The sequence below is a fragment of the Rhizophagus irregularis genome, chromosome 11 (genome assembly GCF_026210795.1).
Source record: "Rhizophagus irregularis chromosome 11, complete sequence".
In the NCBI taxonomy this organism is placed as follows: Eukaryota; Fungi; Glomeromycota; class Glomeromycetes; order Glomerales; family Glomeraceae; genus Rhizophagus; species Rhizophagus irregularis.
The window spans coordinates 1,277,701-1,302,667 of NC_089439.1; the positions used below are offsets into that span (position 1 = coordinate 1,277,701).

At 30.7% G+C, this 24,967-nt stretch overlaps 5 protein-coding genes across 5 annotated transcripts; 3 read left to right on the forward strand and 2 right to left on the reverse strand.

Moving 5' to 3' along the window:
- Positions 1–3,340: 3,340 nt before the first annotated feature.
- Positions 3,341–3,880, forward strand: OCT59_002824 (uncharacterized protein; the record flags this gene model as incomplete). The annotated part of the gene is made up of 1 exon (XM_025329478.2): positions 3,341–3,880. The coding sequence occupies one exon, from the start codon at positions 3,341–3,343 to the stop codon at positions 3,878–3,880; it is 540 nt and encodes a 179-aa protein (XP_025168517.2).
- A 68-nt stretch (positions 3,881–3,948) lies between these two features.
- On the forward strand, positions 3,949–5,649 carry OCT59_002825 (uncharacterized protein; the record flags this gene model as incomplete). The annotated part of the gene is made up of 2 exons (XM_066145205.1): positions 3,949–4,207; positions 4,277–5,649. The coding sequence occupies 2 exons, from the start codon at positions 3,949–3,951 to the stop codon at positions 5,647–5,649; spliced, it is 1,632 nt and encodes a 543-aa protein (XP_065995948.1).
- Positions 5,650–9,058: 3,409 nt separating this feature from the next.
- On the reverse strand, positions 9,059–9,586 carry OCT59_002826 (uncharacterized protein; the record flags this gene model as incomplete). Its single annotated transcript, XM_066145206.1, has 1 exon — positions 9,059–9,586. One exon carries the CDS (start codon positions 9,584–9,586, stop codon positions 9,059–9,061), a length of 528 nt encoding a protein of 175 aa, XP_065995949.1.
- Positions 9,587–10,136: 550 nt separating this feature from the next.
- On the forward strand, positions 10,137–10,565 carry OCT59_002827 (uncharacterized protein; the record flags this gene model as incomplete). The annotated part of the gene is made up of 1 exon (XM_066145207.1): positions 10,137–10,565. The coding sequence occupies one exon, from the start codon at positions 10,137–10,139 to the stop codon at positions 10,563–10,565; it is 429 nt and encodes a 142-aa protein (XP_065995950.1).
- A 4,061-nt stretch (positions 10,566–14,626) lies between these two features.
- On the reverse strand, positions 14,627–15,524 carry OCT59_002828 (uncharacterized protein; the record flags this gene model as incomplete). The annotated part of the gene is made up of 9 exons (XM_066145208.1): positions 14,627–14,640; positions 14,722–14,751; positions 14,833–14,862; positions 14,944–14,973; positions 15,055–15,084; positions 15,165–15,194; positions 15,275–15,314; positions 15,386–15,425; positions 15,505–15,524. The coding sequence occupies 9 exons, from the start codon at positions 15,522–15,524 to the stop codon at positions 14,627–14,629; spliced, it is 264 nt and encodes an 87-aa protein (XP_065995951.1).
- Between the last annotated feature and the right edge of the window lie 9,443 nt (positions 15,525–24,967).

Below are 24,967 nucleotides of genomic sequence, written 5' to 3' on the forward strand. Positions count from 1 at the left end.
GCCTATAACCATTAGTTATACATATTATCTATTTCCAGATTCTGAATTTCTGCGCATGGTTACAAATTTTCTTCTTATCAAACTAGTTAGAATAATAGATATATTATATTTCGAATACTCGCCACATTCATATATTTTTTTCATAATAATATCTCACAAAGATTCTGTAAATGAACATATACCATTAAAATAGAGAGTGGACATGAGCTCTGTCCAAAATTATTTTCTCCATGTATTATATCGCCAGACCTTGTCTTACAGATGATTATATTGGTTTACCAAGATGTAGGCAAGTAGCTATACAATAAGTAAATGGGAGAAATCAGAATAACACAGATTGTTACATTATACTTATTCCAGGTATGAAACACGCATTAAGTCTATTGCATATGATATCAAAAGTTAATCATTTCATATTATTAGATTCCCACGCACTACAAAATTAATATAATATGGTAACATACTGTATATTCTATCCTAAACACTTTTTTTATACCAAGAGAATCAGTTATTCAATTTTTTTTATTTGAACTAAAGTGACTTTTACTAAAGAATGGGATACGAAACAGATAAATATCGCTGTTCAATGACACAAAAACATAATAATTTATCAGTTGAGAAAGTATATAACAAAGAGGAACTATCTACGAAATTGATAGTTAAGAACCACAATGCAGACATGTATAGAGTTTTTCATTCATGCGAAGAGTTTTGGGAGTTTAATGACAGGGTCCTTATCTTATAAATCAATCGCTATTGTTCATCCCAGTAATAACGTGAATGCCTTTGAGTAGTATCACTAACCTTGTAAGAAGATGAAATATGGCATCTGTGAATGTTACAACAGTTATCACACACGACTAGTTTATTCTGAAATCTATGTCTATTTTCTTTAAACGAGAAAAAAGAAATTATATATGAGTAAATTTGCAAGACAACATATTCACTTAAATGTCAAAAGATCACTAGCCCGAATATTTTGTTTTGTTCTCGTTGGAAGAAAAGTAGTAAAATAAAATGTGTAGTGTTATAATAACTGAAAATATAATAGATAAATGAAACAGTAAATCCTGTGACGCAGTAAGTCACATGATATGGTTACATAAGAAGAAATAGTTGGGAATACAAAGTCATGTGACAAGTCACATGGCGCAGTAAGTGACAGATAAATATTTAGCCGATGGATAAATAATTAGCCAGTAAAATAATATTTATAGTTTAGTGTAACGAGATAGATTTTTTAGAATTAATAGAAATAATTTTCTTAAAAAAATATAAATACAAGTGGATTTCGATGAGAAATTCCGCAGTTAGTTTTGTAATTCGAGTTCGACTTTTATAAAAATAAAATTATTTTGTCCTTTAATAAAAATTAACACATTCTTTTAACCTTTTTCTTATGATGAAAAAGAGGTGTCATTTTTAATGACCTAATAATGATTTATAATTTTGGGGAAACTATCGCAATTTAAAATTAAGTAAAAATTCTGTTTCGCAACTAATTCTTATTTTAAACCAAGCATAGATATTATTCGAACTCAACACGTCAGTGGCAACATACGGTATTTTATTTTAATATCCTATAGGTGGCGTGTCACAGTGTAATTACTCACCTTGCATGTTCCCGCCCAAGTTAATTCTAAATGAACTTTGTAAAAGTAACCGCAATTAACGCAATGCATAACAGTAAATTTTCACTAAAAGGTACTGAGAATTATGAGAAGAAGCATTATAAACAGTAAATATATCTTACACGTAGACTGTGTAAAATGATAATAACTTTTTACTCCAGATATTGGAATTATATATAGCCCGTAGATTATCATGTAACATTCACATGTGCAATTTATTTTATCCCTAAAAATCGACGCAGTTAATATCTGAATTGTTATTGGTGGACATATTACCATTTTTATACTAGGCTGAGTAATCTTATAATGAATGATCAAGAAGTGTTTACATTCAAGTGTTTAGTCAAAAAAATATACAGAAGCCTCCACTATTTTTTTGGACACAGCTGAGATTGACATAAGTCATAGTAAAATCCTTTGTGTGCAAAAATACTATACATCCAAAGTAATGTCCTTCGAGCATTTAACAATTAGGACACAATCTAAATATCCATGTCTCGGTAAAAAGGAACAAAGAATAAATAGTAGACTATGGTAATAATAGCACACAGAATATGATTCTCGTTTACAAACAGACAATTGATATATAAAGGAGACAGTAGTAGCTTGGTATGTTAATATACTATTTATTAAAATTATTTGTTACTACGTTTTGAAAGAATGCCTTCTATCGTCACCATTATACTCACGCTATTCTTTGTGTATATTTTTTTATTCATAGGTACAAGTGTAATGTAGTCATGTATTTGCATCTACAATATACGAATATTTAGTTACTGTATTTATTAAACAAACTATTTGATATGAGTGAAGCCCAGGCTATGCCTGAGATAATTGAATAATTATTTTGTAAAGAATGTCCAAGGAATCGTACTATTTTCAGGAGTATGCTAAGTACAGTCTTGCTAAATCAGTTACACCTATTGGTAATGATAGTCATTTGTTATCTTTATTATTCCACTTTATTAGTTTTGCTTGAGGCATTGCGAAATGATGTTGCGATTATTTGGATGATCACCTATCCATTTTTTAACGATAGAATATGTATATAGCAATTGCAGCATGGATTTCCATATTTTTGACAATAACTATATCATTTTGAATTTTATCGGACATGTCACTATTTTGTTTTAGACAGAGTATAAGAATCAAAGATATATGTCCAGAAGTGGTTCTGATGTTACCAATGAAACGAAGACATATTATGAAACACTAGATACGGAATGAACCCTTTAGGTAACTATTGACTTGCTATATTCTCTCGCCACTCAACAGCACTTATTTCATTAACCAAATCTCTCAAATTTTCAATGACGGTGATTGAATAATAGGCAAATTATATATGAAAAAAATCTTAACTATATGATTAGGGTCTTGCCCTGGTTTCGCCTGAAAAAAAATTTACGAAGAAAAGAAGAAAACTAATTGAAAAGTTTGCATAAGATTAACACTTTGGCATATTAACAAATTTCATGCTATTAAGATCATTATGTGACAATATAATATAAAGATCATGTTAATATAAAGATCATGTAATATCAAGTCCTTGTTTTACACAAGTATTAGTATATATAATATGCTATGTGATTTTCTTGAATTATAATAATAACTCTTGATGTAATAACAATTTTTATGTCCATTATTTTATTAATATCAACTACTGCTTTCATCTCCAAATGTCATTCCTTATGCGGTTAAAGGTCTACATAATGACTTATATAGCTATACTGCATATTACGATAATACGAAAATACAAAATTGGAAATCGTGTTCCAGAGATATGTTCTAAATTGAATTTAGAAATTATTATACCCATACTGACTACTGAGTCACGTAAAATAGAAACCAATGACCATAAAGTAAAATTACAGTGTTTAGTTCTTCCTTGGGGGAAAGGAGTTCACCATAAACCTTTGAAGCAGTTTACCATATTGCCTGTAAATATCCTTGCAAGCTATTCTGTTGGAGAGCTTAAAAAAGCCATTTATGGAGAAAAGCCAAAAGCCTTTACAGATTTTTCTGTGGATGAGCTTAACCTTGGTTTAGTTTCCATCTTTTGCAATGAGATAATTACATTAGGTACAGACCCAGAAGCGTATGTAAAAATTAGATTACTGGAGAAAAGAAGACTAGTACCTATTGAGAACGTTAGTGAAATATTCCCACAAGATAATCCACCGGCACCTAAACATGTACTGTACATGTTCTTGTTGGACTTCCTGATGACAAAAGCTCTGATGACTCATTAGAGGAACAAAAAAAATTCCAAATAATAACTAATGAGAAGATTAGAATCTTCACAGCTTGCATATACAGTATGACAGAAACAACTACAATCATTGATCAACTTCTTCGCCAGGAACTCAAACACGTAATGCACAGAGATGTAGATAAATTTTTAGATTTATTATTTCTGATTATAGAAGAACATAAATGTGTAGTTGGCAGAATTTTGGAAGAATGTAAGAAGGGAAGAAAATGGAAGGAAGGAAAATGGATAGAGTTTCCAAGAGATGGGTCAAAGGAAAAAGATTTCTATTCACCATTCGCTTTAATAGCAAATTTTGTTATTCAACGTTGCAATAAAATCTGACCCGTTAGATTCCTAGTCCATGCAAGTTGCTATCCGTTCTTTGGAAGAATAGGAGCAGTAAAACGCAAGCCCGATATTGTTCTATTTAACAGAAATCATGTTATACAGAAAAGATATGAAGAAGTGGTATACTGGAGTAACATCCATGTTATCGAAGAAATAAAACGCACTTGCCAAAGCGACAATATATCCACTGATCTAGAACTGGCTGGTTATGTGTGGGAAATTTTTGGTAATCAACATAATAGAAGGTTTGTCCTTGGGTTTACATTGTGTGGTGGTTTTATGAGAGTGTGGCTTTTTGACCGCTCAGGGGGTATTAGTTTGAACAGAATTGACATTTATCATGATCCTACTATGTTTATTCGAGTAATTACTGGGTTTGCCACCATGGAATTATTTCAGCTTGGATATGATACAACTATTATGGATTTGCTACTGAGACTTGGGTGCATTGAGATAGAAAAATGGGACAAACAGCGACCAGAAAATAAAAAGACTGAAAGATTTGCATTAATTGAAACGATTTTTCATCGAGCAGTAATAAGTGGGCGTGAAACTATCTGTTGGAGAGCATACCATTTAGATGAAGACGGAAAGGAAATGACAGACAAAGAATTTGTCATAAAGGATTCGTGGCGATCCATCTCACGAAAAAACACAGAGGGCAACTTACTTAAAAAAGCAACAAATGCACTAAAACATATTCCTGATACACAAATCGTGAAATATTATCATCACGAAGATGTTACTTTGATAGACGGTAACAGTCAAGACAAAAATGTTGATGACACATTCACTTATATTCGAAAACAGTTGCATCTTTTTCTCGATAGCATTTCAAGCAACAATATGACCACAGCACGAGAAAACTGTTCTAATGAAAATTATACCAGTGATCGCTCTTCTGGGAGATCAAAATCATCTGGTTTCTTTAAAGAACAGAACTTTTACTTCGTAGGCAAGACCCAGTTGAGAGAACCAGAATATCGTATCTACACTAGACTAATTACCTCTACATGTGGAAAACCCATTTACCATTTCAATGATCAAGTAGAACTGCTCACTGCCTTATATGATGCCATAGAAGGTCATCGGAATTTATTTCGCATTGCTAATATTTTACATGGGGATATTTCGCTGTACAATATCATGATAGGAGCAGATGGCCGAGGATTTATCATAGATTTAGACTATGCTATTGATCTTGGCTTTGACCAATCTTCGGCCACAGATTGTGACCAAAAAAAAGATGCACCGTGCTACAGAACTGGGACTTTACCTTTCATGGCTATAGAGATTCTAAATCATAATGCAAAACATACATTTCAACACGACCTAGAATTTTTCTTCTATGTTTTATGCTGGATTTGCTCTGAGTATAAGGGCTCTCGTGGCAAATTACGTGCTAGAGATTGTAAATGAAAGAATTTGATGAAGTGGGTTGAAGGTAGTGATGCTAACGGTCCGGTTTGGTCTGACTTAAAACTCAAGTCAAGCTGAACTAATAAAAAGTCAAGCCAAACCGAACCGGACTCCATCAACTTAAAAGTTCAAGTCAAACCAAACCGAACCAAACCGTGAAGCTGATGGAACTGATGGAGTCAATGGGGTCAATGGGGTCAACAGCTTAACTCAAGTCAAACTGAACCACGAAGCTGATGGGACTGATGGGGTTGATAATAAATTTATTATATTTTTTATGTATTTTAATTTTAGATTTATATTTTTATATTAATTTTATTAGTTATATACCTATATTTATACATATTATTATATTTAAAAGATAGAAATAGAAAAAAATATTAAACCTAATTATTCAACAACTTTATCCATGAATTTAAACACATGCAAGCTTCAATTGCACGATCACCTAATCTATTTCTTTTTTTACTAACCAATTCACCTGATTTTGAAAAGGCTTGTTCACTTGGAACAGAAGTAGCTGGAATACAAATATAATCACGTGCTATCTTCTCTAGAAGTGGATATTGCACTTTATGGTGTTTCCACCATTCACATGGATCTATATCTATAGGTTCTACAGGAATTGCCAAATATTCCATTATTTCATTTCGAGATTGTAAATTATTAAACTTTCTTTTTTTTTGAATCATACGGCTTAAGATTCCTGATGTTTTTCTCTTATCTCCTACATTATCTTCTTTAATTTCATTTTCATCATCAGCAATAAGAGTTTGTTCCATATTTTGATAACTATTGAATTTTTCTAAAAGTAATTGCTTTGCATCTTCTACACTTACACTATTAGGAAGAATTTGTGTTTTATATCGAGGATCCAATACTAAAGCTAAAGTAGCTGTTGAATTGTAAAGATTAACTGAAATACAACGAAATTTCTCTTGCATTTCTTTAGCAATTCCTTTTATCCATTTTGGTATAGATGTATCATTTTTAATTATTGTTATATGTTCCAATAAATAATCTAATAAAAGAAGTAAAGTTCCAAAAGTAGGATATTTAGAGCCTGACATTTCTTCAGTAAATTCAAAAAATGGTTATAAAAAATCACAAAAAAGTTGGAGTTCTTTCCATTCATCATCATTTAAATCTAATTTTGCAAAATTACTACCAATAGAAATTAATGAAACAATTACTGCTTTATTGTTAAGAAAGGATTCTAACATTAAAAACGTACTATTCCATCTAGTCTTGACATCTCTAATTAATTTTTTATATTTGACATTTAAATTTGTTGCAAAAGTAATTAATTCCTGTTCCTTTTTTGGTGATTTGCGTACTTCTATAATAAAAGCTCGTACTTTATCAATAATAGGTTTAAATTTTCCCAAACCAGCATTAACTACAAGAGCAATTGAGTGAGCACCACATCTAATAATTTTAAAATCAATTTGCAACTCATCTGAAAGTGTAGTTGAAAGCAATCTCATTGCAGCAACTTGATTTGCACCATTATCAATAGTAATTGCTAAAGCTTTGGTTGTAATAGAGAAGTCTTGAAAGATTTTATAGATTGCTTTTTGAATCTGTAATCCAGTATGTGGGTGAAGAAACCTTTGAAAGGCAATTATTGCATGCTTTAAGTTCCACTCATTGTTAATCCAGTGTGCTGTAAGAACCATATAGGGAGCACCAGTATCTGATGTCCACATGTCAGATGTGAAAGCGATTTTTGAATTATTTTCCTGTAATAAAATGTATTTTATTAATAATCAAATAATTTATAAAATTTAATAATTAATTAAAAAATTTAATTTATAAATTTTACCTGAAATAATTTTATAATATTATTTTTATAATGTGTATATTTGTTATCAATTTTGTTACGAAGGGTTTGCCGTGAAGGAACACGAAACTTAGAATTAAGACTAGCAATAAATTCTCGAAAAAGAACGCCATCTACCACTTTAAATGGTTGGCAATCATCAATCACCCAATTGACTAGTTTATCCAGAATATCTGCATGATCTTCAGCTTGTGATTGAGTATTGCTTGCATTGTTGAACGCTGCTTCGATCGAACCTACTCCACCAGGTTGAATTTTTAGATGTTTTCTTTTCCAATGATCATTGAGTGTAGTTGTGGAACAATTTTTACTATATCTCTTATCACAATATTTACATTTTGTATATACATGAACGCCATTATCATCAACTTTTTCGTAATGTTGCCAAACAGTACTTGGTGTACGAACTGGAGGTAAATTTGCTGATTTTTTTTTCTCTGAACTTAATGATATCTCATAATCGGTTTTCTTATCATCATCATCAATTATTGGAATAGTCAATTCTAAATTAACTATTGGATCCATTTCAGTTTCATCATGTCCTATTAGAGTACTCATGATGAAATTATTTTTGATTTTTTCCTATTTCGAAAAAAAAACAAATTTAATACACAAAAAATCATTCCGCCTTTGCTTAAAAAAAAGATTATCGATTTTATTGCGTATCACGATAATCAAAAATCCGGTCAATTCCCCCCTTTTTTTATTTTACGATATTTACCAGATATTACGAAGTAAATTTTCGGTAAGAGTAATTGATTGAATTTTTTTATAAATAAAAAAAATTACTAACAATTTTATCCTTCTATAACTCTATTTTTTTTTTAGGAATGCGCTTTCTCTTCAAAGGTAAAAGAGGAGGGAAAATATATTTTGTTTAAACTATTTGAAAAGGAAAAAATATTTATGATAATCTATATTTTAAAGAAAATTAATAATTAAATTTCTCTTTATTTTTAGGTGAATGTGAAAGTAACTTTCAAAGAACTGCGGAATAAGAAAAGCAACTAGAAAAACTGCTAAAATGTATAGTTGTTAATGATCAATAGGTAATGTTTATATTAAGATTCAAGACTGAAACTTATCTATTCAGCACAAGAATGGGAAAAAACAGGAACTCAGGAAGGAATCTTTGAATTCCAGGTTTTTTGAAGTAAAGGGAAAGTGAGTAGATATTTTTCGTTTATATTTTAAAGAAAACTACTGTTTACTTTCTCTCTTTTTTAGGTGAGCGTGGTGCGTGGCTTTGAATTCGGGTCTTGAAAGATAAAGAGAAGGAAGGGACTGGGGCGGATATTTGTTTATATTTTAAAAAAAAATCTAACATTTTCTTTTTTTTTGTGTTGAATTCCGGGTTTTCAAAGTTCAAATAATCCGATAATGTAACACAATACTTTAACAAAATGAAAAAAAATAAAAAAAATGAAAATTCTTATTGTGATCGCTAAATAAAAAAAAAGTCAGCCAATCAGCTACATCGGTCCCATTGACCCCATCGGCTTGGCTCCTTCAAGTCGGACCAAACCGCAACTTGAATTTCTTCAAGTTGAGCTAAACCGATCAACTTCAAATCTTGAAGTCAAACCGAATTGACCCCATCGGTCCGGTTCGGTCTGGTCCAGTCCAACTTGGACTTAACAACACTAGTGTTGGTGTTGACGAAGTGGCAATATTTGGAGCTGTTGCTGTTGAAGAAGCAATATTTTGTGGTGTTAGTGTTGACGAAGTGGTAATATTTCGTGATGCTGATGTTGACGATCGTGATGCCGGTGTTGAAGAAGCAATATTTTGTGATGCTGATGCTGACGATCGTGATGCCGGTGTTGAAGTGGCAATATTTGGAGGTGTTGGTGTTGACGAAGTGGTAATATTTGGAGGTGTTGCTGTTGAAGAAGCAATATTTTGTGGTGTTGATGTTGACGAAGTGGCAATATTTTGTGATGCTGATGCTGATGATCGTGATGCCGGTGTTGAAGTGGCAATATTTGGAGGTGTTGGTGTTGACGAAGTGGCAATATTTTGTGGTGCTGGTGTTGACAACTCAGCAATATTTGGTGGAGGAGTATTTGGTTTCGATGGTTTCTTACGAGTCATTATTGGTTTTTTTTTTCAAAAAATAAGAAAGAGATTTTTTGTACGGACGAGAAAATTGGTCCACCTTTTATATCTATTTTTTACTATCAAATTAGACTCTCAACAATCAACGATCAATTACACTTAAACATTTGTATCAAATTAGACTCTCAACAATCAACGATCAATTACACTTAAACTTTCGCATCAAATTAGACTTTCAATTAATTAAACAGATCAAATCAGACTTAAACTTTTTCATCAATCAGACTTAAACTTTCGCATCAAATTAGACTTTCAATTAATGAAACTGTTAAATGAAATTAAATAGTATGGTGATACGTATGTTTTATTTTTAAATTCCTATACTTATTCAATTTTCGTTCAATTTTTTGTCTATTTCGTCCAATTTTCGTATGGTTTTTTTAATTATACCATCAATATCACGGAATATAAAAAATCACAATATTACTAAAAATTTGACATCACTAAAAATTTGATATTAATAATTACAATTTTATTCAACGTAAAAACATATTACAACTTTATCATATCTGACTTTTATCAAAAAATGAATAAAGGGAAAAGAAAACGCATTGCTGCTAATATCTTGGACGAATATAATAATCTGAGTTCTTCAACCTCTGAACGAACTTATGCTGAATTTACGACCAGAAAACCAAGATCGAAGGTTCCGTGCTATTGCAGCAATTGTAATGGGAAAATGATTGATTCGCGCACAAAGGAGAGACACGAGCAAATGAATTCTTTAGAACCATTAAATTCCGATAAGGCTCTAACGTCTCAAGAGTTAGTAGAACTGATTGATTCGACAATATCGTTAGAAGAACCACAAGATATGACAATATTGTTAGTAGAACCACAAGATACGACAATACCGTTAGTAGAACCACAAGATATGACAATACCGTTAGTAGAACCACAAGATACGACAATATCTATTGATACATATTCTGATAATGATACGTATGAGGAATAACAATATGTATTTCTTCCACGTAAAAAAAGGTCAAAAATAGGCACACTTCATCATATTACTGAAGTTGAGCAAGTCGCTGAATCAACTGAATATGACACGGATGATATCTACACTAGTGAATCTTCGGCACAAGAAGATTCTCCTAATAATGATGATAACGAATTTTCAAGTAATTTTGAGAATTATTCTCATCCTATGTTCGACATACCAGATATTTCAGAATTACCAACAGATGAACTAATTAAGGGGATTTTGATATGGATTATGAAGTTCAGGTCGAGTCATAACATACCAAATACCGCAATTGAAGAATTAATACAATTTATTAAAATAATATTGAAAGTGTGTAAAAATATCAATCCCGAATCATTTCCAAATTCATTATATATGTTAAGAAAAGCGTTAGGACTTATCGATCAATTTACGCAATTTGCAGCTTGCCAAAAATGCCACAAATTATACAAAAAAGAGGATATAATATCAAATGATGATAATACTATTATGAAATGCAGCCATGTCGAATTTCCAAATTCGGCCACAAAGAGATTAAAGCAATGTCAAACTCCTTTAGGAAAGAAAATTTCTTTAAATAATAGTATATCAATTGTTCCTGAATTAATTTATCCGGTCTCCAGTATACAACAGCAGCTTTCTAGTATGTTCAAACGACCAGGATTTGAAGAATTATTGCGGCATTGGACTCGTCGTTCAGTAATTGATAATATTTTATCAGACATATACGACAGGCAAATTTGGCAAAATCTTAAGGAATCAAACGAACAAGGGTCAAATAACTTTTTCCGACCGGACAAGACTGATACTCATCTAGGATTAATGATAAATTTGGATTGGTTCCAGCCGTACGAAGGAACGATTTACAGTACAGGTGTAATATACGCAATAATATGTAATCTACCTCGGGATGTTCGATTTAAGCCTGAAAATATGCTTATACTCGGCATATTACCGGGGCCCAATGAGGTTAAATTACATAGAGTAAATCATTACCTTTCACCAATAATCACAGAATTAGAATCACTTTGAAAAGGCGTGATTCTTAATCGCACTTATGAATGTCCAAATGGCAAAGATATTCGAGCTGCATTAATAATTGCTTCGTGCGATATTCCTGGAGCTCAAAAATTATGCGGGCACATCTCTGCCCTTGCATCATGCCATCGATGCGAAAAAAGGGCCAATAATCGCAATTTTGGTGGTATGGCGGATATGAGCGACTGGTTTATCATGAAAGATCCAGTCGAGCATCGTCAAAAGGCTTTAGAATGGCGATGATGCAAATCTAACGCAGAAAGAGAGAGATTCGTCAAGGAGAATGGCGTAAGGTGGTCTGAAATATTAAGACTGCTGTATTTTGATCCGATTTGTTTTGTTGTTATAGATTCGATGCATTGCCTTTTTCTAGGAATCGCTAAATGGATAACAAAACGAATATGGATTGACGAAGGTGTATTAACAGAAAAAGATCTTCAATCAATTTAAAAGAAAATGGACGAATTTAAAGTACCATCAGATTTGGGACGAATTCCTGGTAAAATCCATTGTGGTGAAGGGTTTTTTAACTTTACCGCTGACCAATGGCGCAACTTTTTCTTAATATATGCCACTGTTGCTTTATGGAATCATCTTCCGGGTAAAGATCGCAAAATTCTTACGTATTTCGTAAGAGTTTGTACGATTTTGGTTAGACGAATTGTGGAGATTAATGATATGAAAGAAGCCCATGAACTTTTGATAAAGATAATTAAATTGATCGAAGAATGCTATGGCGAAGAAAAAATAACGCCAAACCTCCACCTATCATTACATCTATGCGAGTGCTCTTACGATTACGGACCTCTGTATTCGTTCTGGTGCTTTAGCTTTGAACGAATGAATGGCTTATTAGGTAATTCAAATTTAATTGTGTCGATTTTTCGAATTATATTATTTCATTTAGCAAAGATTAATAATAAATTATTTATTAGGATCTTTGCCTAATAGCCACCGCCAAATCGAACCTGAACTAATGCGTCGATTGATGACCGAAGCGCAAATAAATGATATTATTAATAGTTCAAGTTCAGAAGTAATAGGACTCGAATTACTCGATAAACGACCTTCTGTCGGTTCTCTTTCCGAATTTCCAACAGATGAAATGTATCGATTTTTGATGAATTCTAGAAATATATCGGAGTCACCAATTACTGGTTGCGAGGAATTTCTGGGTAAATTTTTAGCACCGCAATCCAAAGATATTCATCTTGAGGAACAAATCTACGATTTACTTATCGAATATTACGAGGATACATATGTAGATTCTATATTCAGAAAACCGTTCACGGAAAATTTACCCAATTCAACGATCATTATCAACAGAGCGAATCGATATGGAAGATGTCAAATCTGTGCAGAAACTTTTGGATCTGCTGCTGCAACACGACATATTGAGAGCTCATTCGTCTTAGCTAAATTTATTAATCGTGATGGGAATAGCGTTGATACTTACCCAGGTCAAATCCAATTTTTTTTCGAACATAGCGTTCATTTATCTTCCTGTAATTTGACACACAAATTGGCTTACATCAAATGGTACAAACCGGCAAATTTGACATCTCGATTCCATTTCAGTATTGACGATGATGTCGAAACTTGCAACGTCGAAGATAGTTTCTACCCAAGCAGTAGAGACAATATAATCCCGATACACAACATTTTAGGTCAGTTTATACCTGTAAAATACAAAAAATCAGATCGATCTAATGCCAGGGAATATTTAGCCGTTATTCCTATAAATAGAAAGTTCCATTTGCGTTGATTTAATATAACATTCGAACTGGTATTTACACCAATTCGAATTTCAAAACATTTTTTAACAAATTATTTTTTTATTATATTTAGTATTATTAATATAGTATAACCACTATTTTATCTAGAAAAGTGAATAAAAAAAGCATGCAATTCGGCCATTATTTTTTATATTTTTTGTAAAAAAAAGTTATAGTTCGACCATTATTCTGTTAGGTTGAATATAGTTTAATTTTATTATACGCATTTTGACCATCATTCTGCAGGATCGAATCAGAGTCGAATATAGATTGAATTGTATATCATTACTAATTTAGGTCGATTTTTTTTAAAATTGGCCGAATTTAGGCTGAATTTTTTAGAGGTCGAATATTCCTATTTCGACTAGTGTGGACCTATATTAAAATTATTTGATGATGAGATTCAACAAAGAAAAAACAAAAATCTAACAAATGCATTTGGAAACTTAAATGTCTAGTTATCTGTTATAATTAAATCTAGTGCCGTATTAATATCCCAAAGAGAGTCGCTAGAGGTCATACGAATTTACTTCATAGGCACAGCCCAGTTTTATTTAGTTTATTCGTTCATATTTAACAAACGAGTATAAACAGTACAGAGATGCGAAGCATATTCTTTTTTCTCTTAACCTTTCTACTGTTTTAGTTACAGTCACCCCTCTCTACAGCGAACCTCGATATAGCGAATAACACGATATAACGGATCATACAGTGTGGTACCGATTTTAAATATGAAAAAAACCTTGATATAATGAAGTTTACTATTTATTTACCGTATAACGTAGTACGAAGTAAAGTGTGTGAATTTCTTATATAAAAATGCCTCTCGATATAACGGATTTTTTTTATAACGAATTTTTTTTCAGTTATAACGAAGAATTTCTATAGTTTATAATTAAATGTAATTATTAATAAATATTGATGCATTATAACATTAAATATCACCCCTGTGTTTTATATTTAAATTATGGATCAGGATTGTATCAGGATCGTATCAGGATTAATAATTCTGGCTATTTTATTTAATATTTAGGCAGAATTACATTAATTTACATTAATTCGGTTGTATTAGGATTCGATGTGAATTGTTATTAATTTATATTTATCACAGGGGTAAGGACACTCCTAGTTAAATTAATATATCATTAATAATTTATTTATTATATAGTCAGTTATTGTTAAACAGCATTCCTACAAAAAAAAGGAATTATAATAAACATTTTTATATAGAACACTTCAGGAAGCATTCCCTATAATAAAAAAATAAAAAAAGAACATTAGTAAATGTTCTTAAACGAAATTAAAAGAAAAAATTGAGTTGTCCCACTTACTTCTTGTCTCAAGCGTCCATTTCGAAGTCCCTACAATAAAAAAAATAAAAAAGAATATTAGTAAATGTTCTTAAACGAAATTAAAAGAAAAAATTGAGTTGTCCCACTTACTTCTTGTCTCAAGCGTCCATTTCGAAGTCCCTACAATAAAAAAAATAAAAAAGAACATTAGTAAATGTTCTTAAACGAAATTAAAAGAAAAAATTGAGTTGTCCCACTTACTTCTTGTCTCAAGCGTCCATTTCGAAGTCCCTACAATAAAAAAAATAAAAAAGAACATTAGTAAATGTTCTTAAACGAAATTAAAAGAAAAAATTGAGTTGTCCCACTTACTTCTTGTCTCAAGCGTCCATTTCGAAGTCCCTACAATAAAAAAAATAAAAAAGAACATTAGTAAATGTTCTTAAACGAAATTAATAAAAAAAATCGAGTTCCCCACTTACTTCTTGTCTCAAGCGTCCATTTCGAAGTCCCTACAATAAAAAAAACAAAAAAGAACATTAGTAAATGTTCTTAAACGAAATTAATAAAAAAAATTGAGTTCCCCACTTACTTCTTGTCTCAAGCATCCATTTCGAAGTCCAGGAAGTTTCCTATAATAAAAAAATAAAAAAAGAACATTAGTAAATGTTCTTAAATAAAAAAAATTGAGTTCCCCACTTACTTCTCGTCTCAGGCGTCCATTTCGAAGTCCAGGAAGTTCCCTACAATAAAAAAAATAAAAAAAGAACATTAGTAAATGTTCTTAAACGAAATTAATATAAAAAACCCCCCAGTTCCCACTTACTTCTCATTCTAGGCATCTATTTTGAAGTTTAGAAAGCACCCCTATAAAAAAAAGATTAAAAAAAATGTTAAATTATCGGTAATCAGATCAACAAGTCACATGATCTGTATAACCGATATTCCTATACCGAAGAATTCGTTATACAATACCGAATAATTCGTTATAGTGTTAACAAAGTTGCTTATAACGAAGCCCTGATCAGCTGAAACCTAGGGTTCATTATATCGAGAGGAGACTGTAATTATCTTACCCGTTTTATTTTTTCAATATTTTACATAAATAAAATCATATTTAGTTACTAAAGTTGCTTGTCTAAACCTCTTTAAAATCCTACGATTAGTTTCGTCAAAATTTTACTATAGATTTATTATAGTTTCGGCAGAGTTTCAGCAGTTTCGGCATTTATAATAAGTTTCGGCAGTTTCGCCTTTCTCCAAAGTTTCGCCAGTTTTTTAATATAACTTTAATATAGTTTTGGCAGAATTTCGCTTTTCGGCGAAACGCCATCTTGCCTAAACCCCTAGGTTTCGGCAAGCAACCTTATTAGTTACATTTCACATTCATGAGCTATTATTCGCTAGGCAGCAGTTTGTTTACAGAACCTTTTATTCGAATTCAAATGGACCTAGAAACAGATGAACAGATGGGATAATCACCTCTTTGAGAAGGTGCGTGGCACCAGAAATTATCATCATTTCGCAATGGAGTGAAAATACTATCAGACAAACTATATATTGTATTTCAGACAATAACCTTAGAATTACATTGATAATATTTTTAATGTACCAGAACTAAGAATATTTCATTCAAAGGAGCGCCATTTAGTACTCTAGCTACCTTAATTAGTTATCATCCTTTTTCTAGTACTGTATAATCAATTATAATAATATTTACAGATATTGGAAGAACGAGATTAACTAACTTACCTGAAGGGTACTAAAAGCGTAGTACATTGTGTTCAATGGGTGCCTAAGTTGAGATCAAACACGTCAACACTATGTTTTAACTTTTTGATTGTCCCCAACTACGAGATCACGTAATCAAAGGAAAAAAAAATACTGCGCATCAGAATGTTATGTAGAATCAAATAATTAGTAGTGCACGCTATACCTTTCCTAGTTTGTTGCTCTGTGCGGATGGGCGAGTATATACCAATATTGATGAGAATAACCTGAAATCAGTCAAAGACTACCCTTCAGGCACATTGATATAGTTCATATAATATCAGTCGAAGACTACTACTTTTGTCATTAACATTGAAGGGCTATTTCAATGCGACTAATATTGAACATCATGCCTGAAAATGTGCTTTAGGTTTATTATAAAGAGTCACATAGCATTAAGGAATCTACCTTCCCATTACTGTTCCATTGATCGCAGTGACATTGTTAATCTCTCATCAGTGTTTGGCGTAAAAAATCGATTTCAAATAATTTCCCCATACATGGAAAGTTTTTATGAAAATCGCAATGATTAATAAAACACTTTGACATAAGGGGTTAGTGGTGGAAAAGAGAAGTTAGTCTAGACATCTCTCAGTTTCGCAGAAATTTGAATATATGTGGTTTTATTATTAATCATGGGTCTCTATATGTACAAAAATATGGCTGAAATTTATTCTCTCAATGGGACTTGGCACTAAAAGCTTTTTCAAGGTCACATTCAAAAGAGAAAAAAATGATGTTTATGACATTAAGAAAAATTCTTAAAGAAGAATAAGATTCATTTCCTCCAGATATTATTAGTGCGTCCAGTATTAGACTATGGGCAGTACAAGGAGTACCTAAGATGACCCAAGACTTAATTATGCATTCGTTGAGAGTTTGACAGGAGGAGTGAACTTGTACCAGGATGCTACGTTAGAGATTGTGATTGTTTTAAAGAAATAGATGAATCTGAAATCAATATTATTGTTCAAGGTAAACATCTTCTACCTTAGTAAAACTATTATAATGAACCATGTTAATGATGATCAATTCAACTTAGGTGTACCAAATTAGTGCTCCATGTGTAGCAAATTTTATAATTATGCGGATGAATTAAAAATACACTATGCTCTTGAGTACGCAGGTATGAACTAAATGCTATGAATGGTAAGTCAGATTATCAAATTAACGTGAACAGAAATTTGGGCAAAGCCAGTTCCACTGCAAACTGACTGTCTTGCCTAGGGTTCCGATCGGCACGGTTCGGTTTCGGTTTGAGTCATACCGAAACCGAAACCGAATTTCGGTATCGGTAATCGGTAATTTACCGAATTTTCGATATCGGTAAACTGTATAACCGAAACCGGTCGGTAATTACCGATTACCGATGCCGATTTACCGAAATTTACTATTTATGTTTATTTTATTACAAAAACTATAAAAACTATATATTTATATACCGTATATCACCTTTAATAATAAACCTATGTAAATTTTATTATAAAATCTTAATTCTTTAATACATATTAACATATATAATCTTTTTAAAAAGATTCACCTATAGACCTATACTATTATTCTAAAATACCTGAACGATACCAATGTTTTAAACACATAATAGCACGTATTGTTTCTGGAGCAAGACGTGCTCTATCTGATGTTACTACATCTGCAGCACTTGAAAATACTCTTTCCGAAGGTACACTTGTGGCTAAAATATAAAGAAAAATTAATTAAAAATAATACTTAATGATAATAAAATAGAACAGAAAGATATACCTGGGATTCCTAAATAATCCTTTGCCATATTTGCTAGGTTTGGAAACTCTTCTTTGTGTCGCTATTAAATATTAATAAAATTAAAATATAATAATATTCTAATTTTAAATAAAATTAAAATATAATAATATTCTAATTTTAAATAAACAAATGATAGTGTTTAAAATATTTTTACCTTCCACCAATTTAATGTATCACTAAGAGCTGGTGCACGATCACCTTTGATAAATGTTTCAAATTCATTTGATTTTTCAACACGTCGTCGTTTGGAAATATGAGTGATAAGATCCTCATCAGATGAATCATATTCATTGTTAATGTTGTTAATTTCTATTGGTGCATATTTTCCCTTATAAATTTCAAGCACCTATTGAAATAAAAAGTATAATGAAAATAAAATAAAATTTAAAATACAAAAAAAAAAATTAAATTAATACTTTTTTCCTTGCTGATTCAATCCATCGCTTATCCCATTTTTGATCTTTCATGTATTGAATTTTAAGTCGTGGATCTAGAACTATTAAAAATAAAAATATTATAATTTTAAAATTAAATTCATACTTTAATAATTTACAATTAAAAACTTACCTAAGGAAATAGTATATATAGATGTATCAGTTTTATCATAGTATTCTAGCAGTTTCCTAATTGCATTGCTTGCTGCTTCCTATATATATAAAAATATAATTAATATAAGAATTTAAAAATCAAATATAATCTAAAGTTTAAACTCACTTTTCCCTCTTTGCAACGTCCAGGTGAATCCCGAAAATCTTCTAATCTGCTTAACAAAATATTATAATATGGTATTACATAAGCTATTGTTGGATAAGTTTCAGCACATATTTGCTTTGTTGCTTTAGAAAAACCCTAATTATAAGTTATAAATTATAAATAAATGTTATATTAAAAATACCTTCAGTTTTTTAAATTTATAAATTATAATTTACCTTTAACATTAGTTCAATTTCTGCAAGGCATTCCCATTCTTTTTCATTAAGTGTAAAAGAACGAAGATTTATATCACTATTACTTAATGTATTTAATGGCTATAGTAATAATTAATAGATTAATTTAATTCTTGTTTTTATTATAATAAATAAAAATTTGAGTATAATAATGAATAATCTTACTTCTTTTAATTCTCTTGCTCTAACCAACATATCAAAAGTAGAATTCCACCTAGTCCTCACATCTAATATGACCATTTTATCAGGAATATCTGCAACTTTACATTGAGCACTAAATTTTTCTCTTTGTTGTGGAGAAGCTCTTATTTTACAAATAAGAGTACGAAGCTATATTTATAATTTATTTAAATATTATTAAATATTATTAATTAAGTTATCAAATAATATTAAGAATTAAATAAAAAATTATTTACCTTGCATAAAATACTTCCAACCACTCCAACTTGATTATTATTATTTTGAATATTTTCATGTTGGTTTAATAATTCATCCTCACTTGTATTCACAGTTGCTTTAAGTGATTTAAGTGCTTCTTGAGCAGCAAGATTGATTATATGGGCCAAACAACGGACATGTTGGTTAACATTATCAAATTCTATATTTTTTTCTGCAAGTTCATTTGAAACTTCTTCAAGAAAGGTATTATTGTTACTGGCATTATCAGTTGTAATACCAAGTATCTATAAAAAAGTATTTATTTAATTATTCTGTTATAACTTTACAAAATCATTTAAATTAATTATTTATAAAAACTAACCTTAGTCATAATTCCAAAATCTTTAAGGCTTTTGAGAAAAAATTCCTTAATATTCTTTCCTGAATGTGACCCTTCAAGTTTAACAAAATCTAACAAAATATTTTTCAATTCCCATTCATCTGAAATCCAATGGGCAGTAATACCTAGAAAAGATATTGAATTTGATGATGTCCAAGCATCAATTGTGAAAGATATTTTACCACTTACTTCCTATAAAAATTAAATTTTCTATTTTAATTATTTATAAAAATTTATAAAAATAAAAATAAAAAAACCCATTTATATACCTGCAAAACCTTACGAATTTCTTTTATACCATTATTAAAAGTATTTATAATTTCCTTTTTGATAATATCTGCTGATGGGATTGATGCATCTTTTCGTAAAAGATGAATTAAGTTGTGAAAATCTTTAGATTCAATACTAAGAAAAGAGTGATCCCCCATTACTACATAACGTATAAGTAATTTTCGGAAATTATCTTCATTATATAGCTTAAATAATTAAATAAATCAAATATTAATTTATTAATTATAAGATTTTGAATTTTAATAATTAGATTTAGTGATTTACCATAATTTCAGCAGAATTCTGAAAGGATTCTTGCAATGTAATTTGTTTTTTATTTTTATTTGAATTATCATTTTCATCTATTAATAATCTATGTTTGGATCTCACATGACTTGACATGCCACTAGTACTACCCTTATTATTAGAAATGAGAGTTTTACAATGATTACACCGAGCTTTCTTTACAGTATTGTCATAAGTAAAATGGTTCCAAACCCAGCTGTGTTTGGAACTACTACTTTTTTCATCTACATCTTTTTCTTCTTCATTATCACTTTCGTTTTGTTGTTCTTCAATATTTCTTTCATTTTCCCTCTCATTACCTAAATCATTAGGCTGTTCAAGATCTAATGCTAAATTTTCACTCATTTTAAAAAGAAATGTTTATTTATTTATTAACAAAGGTAGTAAGAAATGACAACTGAGTAAACTGACAAGTTTATAATCAGAAGAAATAAAAAAATAAAAAAAAAATTTCGTGATACAGTAAAAAAAGATTATCAGTTGGCCAATCACGAAATAAATAGTTAGATCGGTAAATCGGTTCGAGAAATGATAAAACCGATACCGAAAACCGAAATTACCGAACCGATCGGTAAATTACCGAAGTGTTCGGTCGGTAATTTTTGATGTAATTACCGACCGAAAACCGAAAACCGATCGGTTCGGTTCAGTAATTACCGAAACCGATCGGAACCCTAGTCTTGCCATAAATTCCATCTTTCATAATTTTCCTCGTTCCTAAGACTGAACTAAATCATCTCCACGATTTGACTTTTTCCCTTTCATTGAAATCAGGTATTGACTACCACAATGTTCTCACCCGCAACAATGATAATAACGATGAGAGCGAGAAGATCATTGGTAAATATAATTTTTTCGATGGTGTGTTTTACTGACCTTCACGGTTTTAATCGTTCCGTTTTATTCAATTAGCTGAAGATAACAACAATAATGATGATATTTATAGTGATAATGATGAACAAGCATTGGATTTAACAGAGACTGGCAAATATAACCTTTATGGTAATTGGGATGGACCAGTTAATCCAAACTATTGATATATTAATTTAATGAAATGATGTATTAGTTTATGTTATCATTGTATTAATAAATATTACACGCATAGTACACATATGTATGAGAAATGGTGTCATGCTATACGTTAATTTGTACAATCTCGTGATCCATTGGATTCCTATTTTTTTCTTCATCAATTACACATTTATAGGCGATTCCACAAAACACAGTTTAAAACAGATAGATTGAGAGTTGAGTATTCTATGAGTTAATACTAAAATCATTTGGTAACGAGATTCGGCAAAGAAAAATGAAAATCAGTGCATTCGGAAACTTAAAAATCTAGTTATCTGTTAGTATATTATGAAAAGATGACATGTCATTCATTTTATCAAAGGTTAAAATGAAATTATTGTGTTTATTAAGGGCAATGACAGATATTACCTAATATCAGTTTATTATAAGAGCTTACCCCCCCTTCTCCAGGTAAGATATATTATATATGTAATTTTAGTAAGAAATTTATTGAGATATTACCTAATATCAGTTTATTATAAAGAGTTTACCTCCCTTCTCCAGGTAAGATATATTATATATGTAATTTCCTTATATAGTATATATGTAACCTAAGATTTTCAATTACCCCCCCTCCCCTAGAATATTAGGTAATATCTGTCACTGCCCTAACTTCTGCGCTTCACATAATATTTAGATACAAAAAATTATACTATTTTTCATTCAACCTAACTAGGTGAAGGAGTTATTCATAATTGTCTTCCAAAAAAATGTGTTCAAGAGATTTTAAGTCGCTAAGACTACGTTTACAACTTATACCACTATCTAATGACCATCCACATTTAACCTATTCCCAAGAGAAGCAAGAATAACAAAAAAGTAATCGACCATCCTTCACTTCTTTGAAGGTCCATGGACTAATTTTCCACTACGTTCATCTCTTCAAGAAGTGTGATACACTACTCTTCAGGAAACAGATATCAGAAATAGTGATTTTTTGTATGCATTTCATCTATTATTTATTTACAGCAATTGATCTTGTGCATGAATGGTAAAAAATGAAAAAAGATGTGGTTTAAGAATAAGGTGTTCATGGTGGAGCGAATTTCTGCAGGATTTCCTACATAGTAGCAAGGTAGTTCCAGTTTAAGAGGTGAACGAAGATACTGTTTTCATTACAATAATAGTAAGTTTTTAATTGATTCGATTGTTAGTTGGATATGTGTTGTTAAAATAGAAATGTGGCGCAGTAATTTTATGTAGATCAATTTTGTAGATCATTTCGTAGATCCCTTGATTTTTTCGATTTTCTTGATTTTCTTGATTTATTTGATAAATCTGATAAATTTGATAAATTTGATATATTTGATTTATTTATTTTATTAATTTTATTTATTTTATTTGTTATATTTTATTTATTTGATATATTTATTTTATCTTATTTATTTATTTTATTTTATTTATTTTATTTATTTATTACATTTGATTTATTTATTTTATCAAACATTCTTGATTTTTATTTTATTATAAATAGTGATAGGATTTTACCAAGTAGGGGAAGTCAGTTAGTCAGTTAGTCAGTTAGTCAGTTAGTTAGTTAAGAATTGTATTGTAGTTTTCGAGTTATACGAAAAGAGTATTATTCCCAGTAGTATAATTCAAGATAGTTAATTTAGCAACCAAGAGATTATCTATATTTTTTGTCGTATCGAAAATCTTACATTATTTTAATAAAAACCTATTTTCTTTAATTGAACATCCAACGTTATTTCACGTGATTATTTATGATCAACTTAAGACTCTTCTATTAAGTTAAACTCCAGTTAACCTGTTAAAGCGTTAAAGTTTTTCAGTTGGCTTTAATCGTTGACAGGATAACAGTGTGTCCAAGAAATTTTAACAAATCTTCCTGTTTAGTCGCTAATATTAAGAGTTATTTCATTTGTATTTTTATGTATAACATATTTTTCACATTGATTTCTCTATCAAATAAAAAAGAAAATCTTACATGGGCACAGGACACATTTACGGAACATGCTATGCCTAGTCTACAAAAATATCATAGGAAGCTGTACTAATAATTTCAACTCTTTCTAGGAAACAATTACCGCATGTCCAGTATATATTCTTTATTCGTCATGTGAAGAGACAGTGAACAAACCAATCATGTGTTACTATGCCACATATCCATTGATATTCTTCAATCAGAAATACTGCAAAAATCACATGAGATGGGACCCATAGGTATCGATATCATATGACCAAAATATTATTTAGACTGAATGTCTTGCCGCTCAACCACGCTCAATAGTCTTAGGAAATGCCCTATAAACCTAAGTTCCTACCTGAAAGGTACTACGTAAAACCTCCTCTGTTAATGGCGTGATTGAGCGGCAAGACGCTCAGGGCATTACTTTGTAATGTGTTCTTAATTCTGAAGGAAGTAATATATCTTCTACAGTACAAACGCAATACATATCCGTTCCAATTTGACTTTGATGATAACAGAATTTATCCTATTATATGTGAACAGGTATTACTTATGGTCCTAATATTTACTTTCTTTGGAAGGTCTAAAGACTAATTTTGTATAGATCAATCGACTCGTTTTCAATTACAAAAATTATTATGTCACTAATTCATTTATTTTTGTGTTTGTAGTTATGTGCCTAGTATATGTGAGAAATTTACCTGAATGGCGCTAAAAGTGTATATTACACAATCCTGTTATTCAGACATTGTGACCACTTCTCCATGCTTTCTGAAAAACATAGTTTATCACATAGTGCGTGACTTTCACTATGACACGAGCAATTCTTGATTCTGTTTTCGAAATAGACTTTTATCTCACTCTCCCATTTGAAGTAGTTACCCTCATTTTATAGGTTAATTGGCATAGAAAACATGAGTAAAGAATATGAACGCCTTTGAATCACCTCACTTAACATTTCTTGTTAACCTGTGAATAAAAAATCGTTATCAGGTGAAGTCGGCTGTATAAAACAAATCGAGAGGGGATTATACAACACTGAATAACTTCTACTCCATAAATAGTGTATGACTGACTCGTATCAGACTTTTCTGCATCCCCTTCTATTTGTCTTCAACGATACATATTTGTCATGGTTTGGAAAACAGAGTTCATGATAAAATCTAAGCATGTGTGGATGTTCGTGAATAGCTCAACTATTTACAAGTACAAGATGAAGATGGATGAGATGGCTAATTTGTATTATAACGAAATAATAATTACCTGTTTTCCTTTGTATTGACATGTATCTTCTTATTATATCTATCGTATCGTTAATATTGAGATACATACCCAGAAAAAAGTCAGTAGGTAACCGTAAATTACAATAATAGTTACAGAAACATCCTTCCTTATTCCATTTTGAAAAGACCTTACATACCATTCAAATAA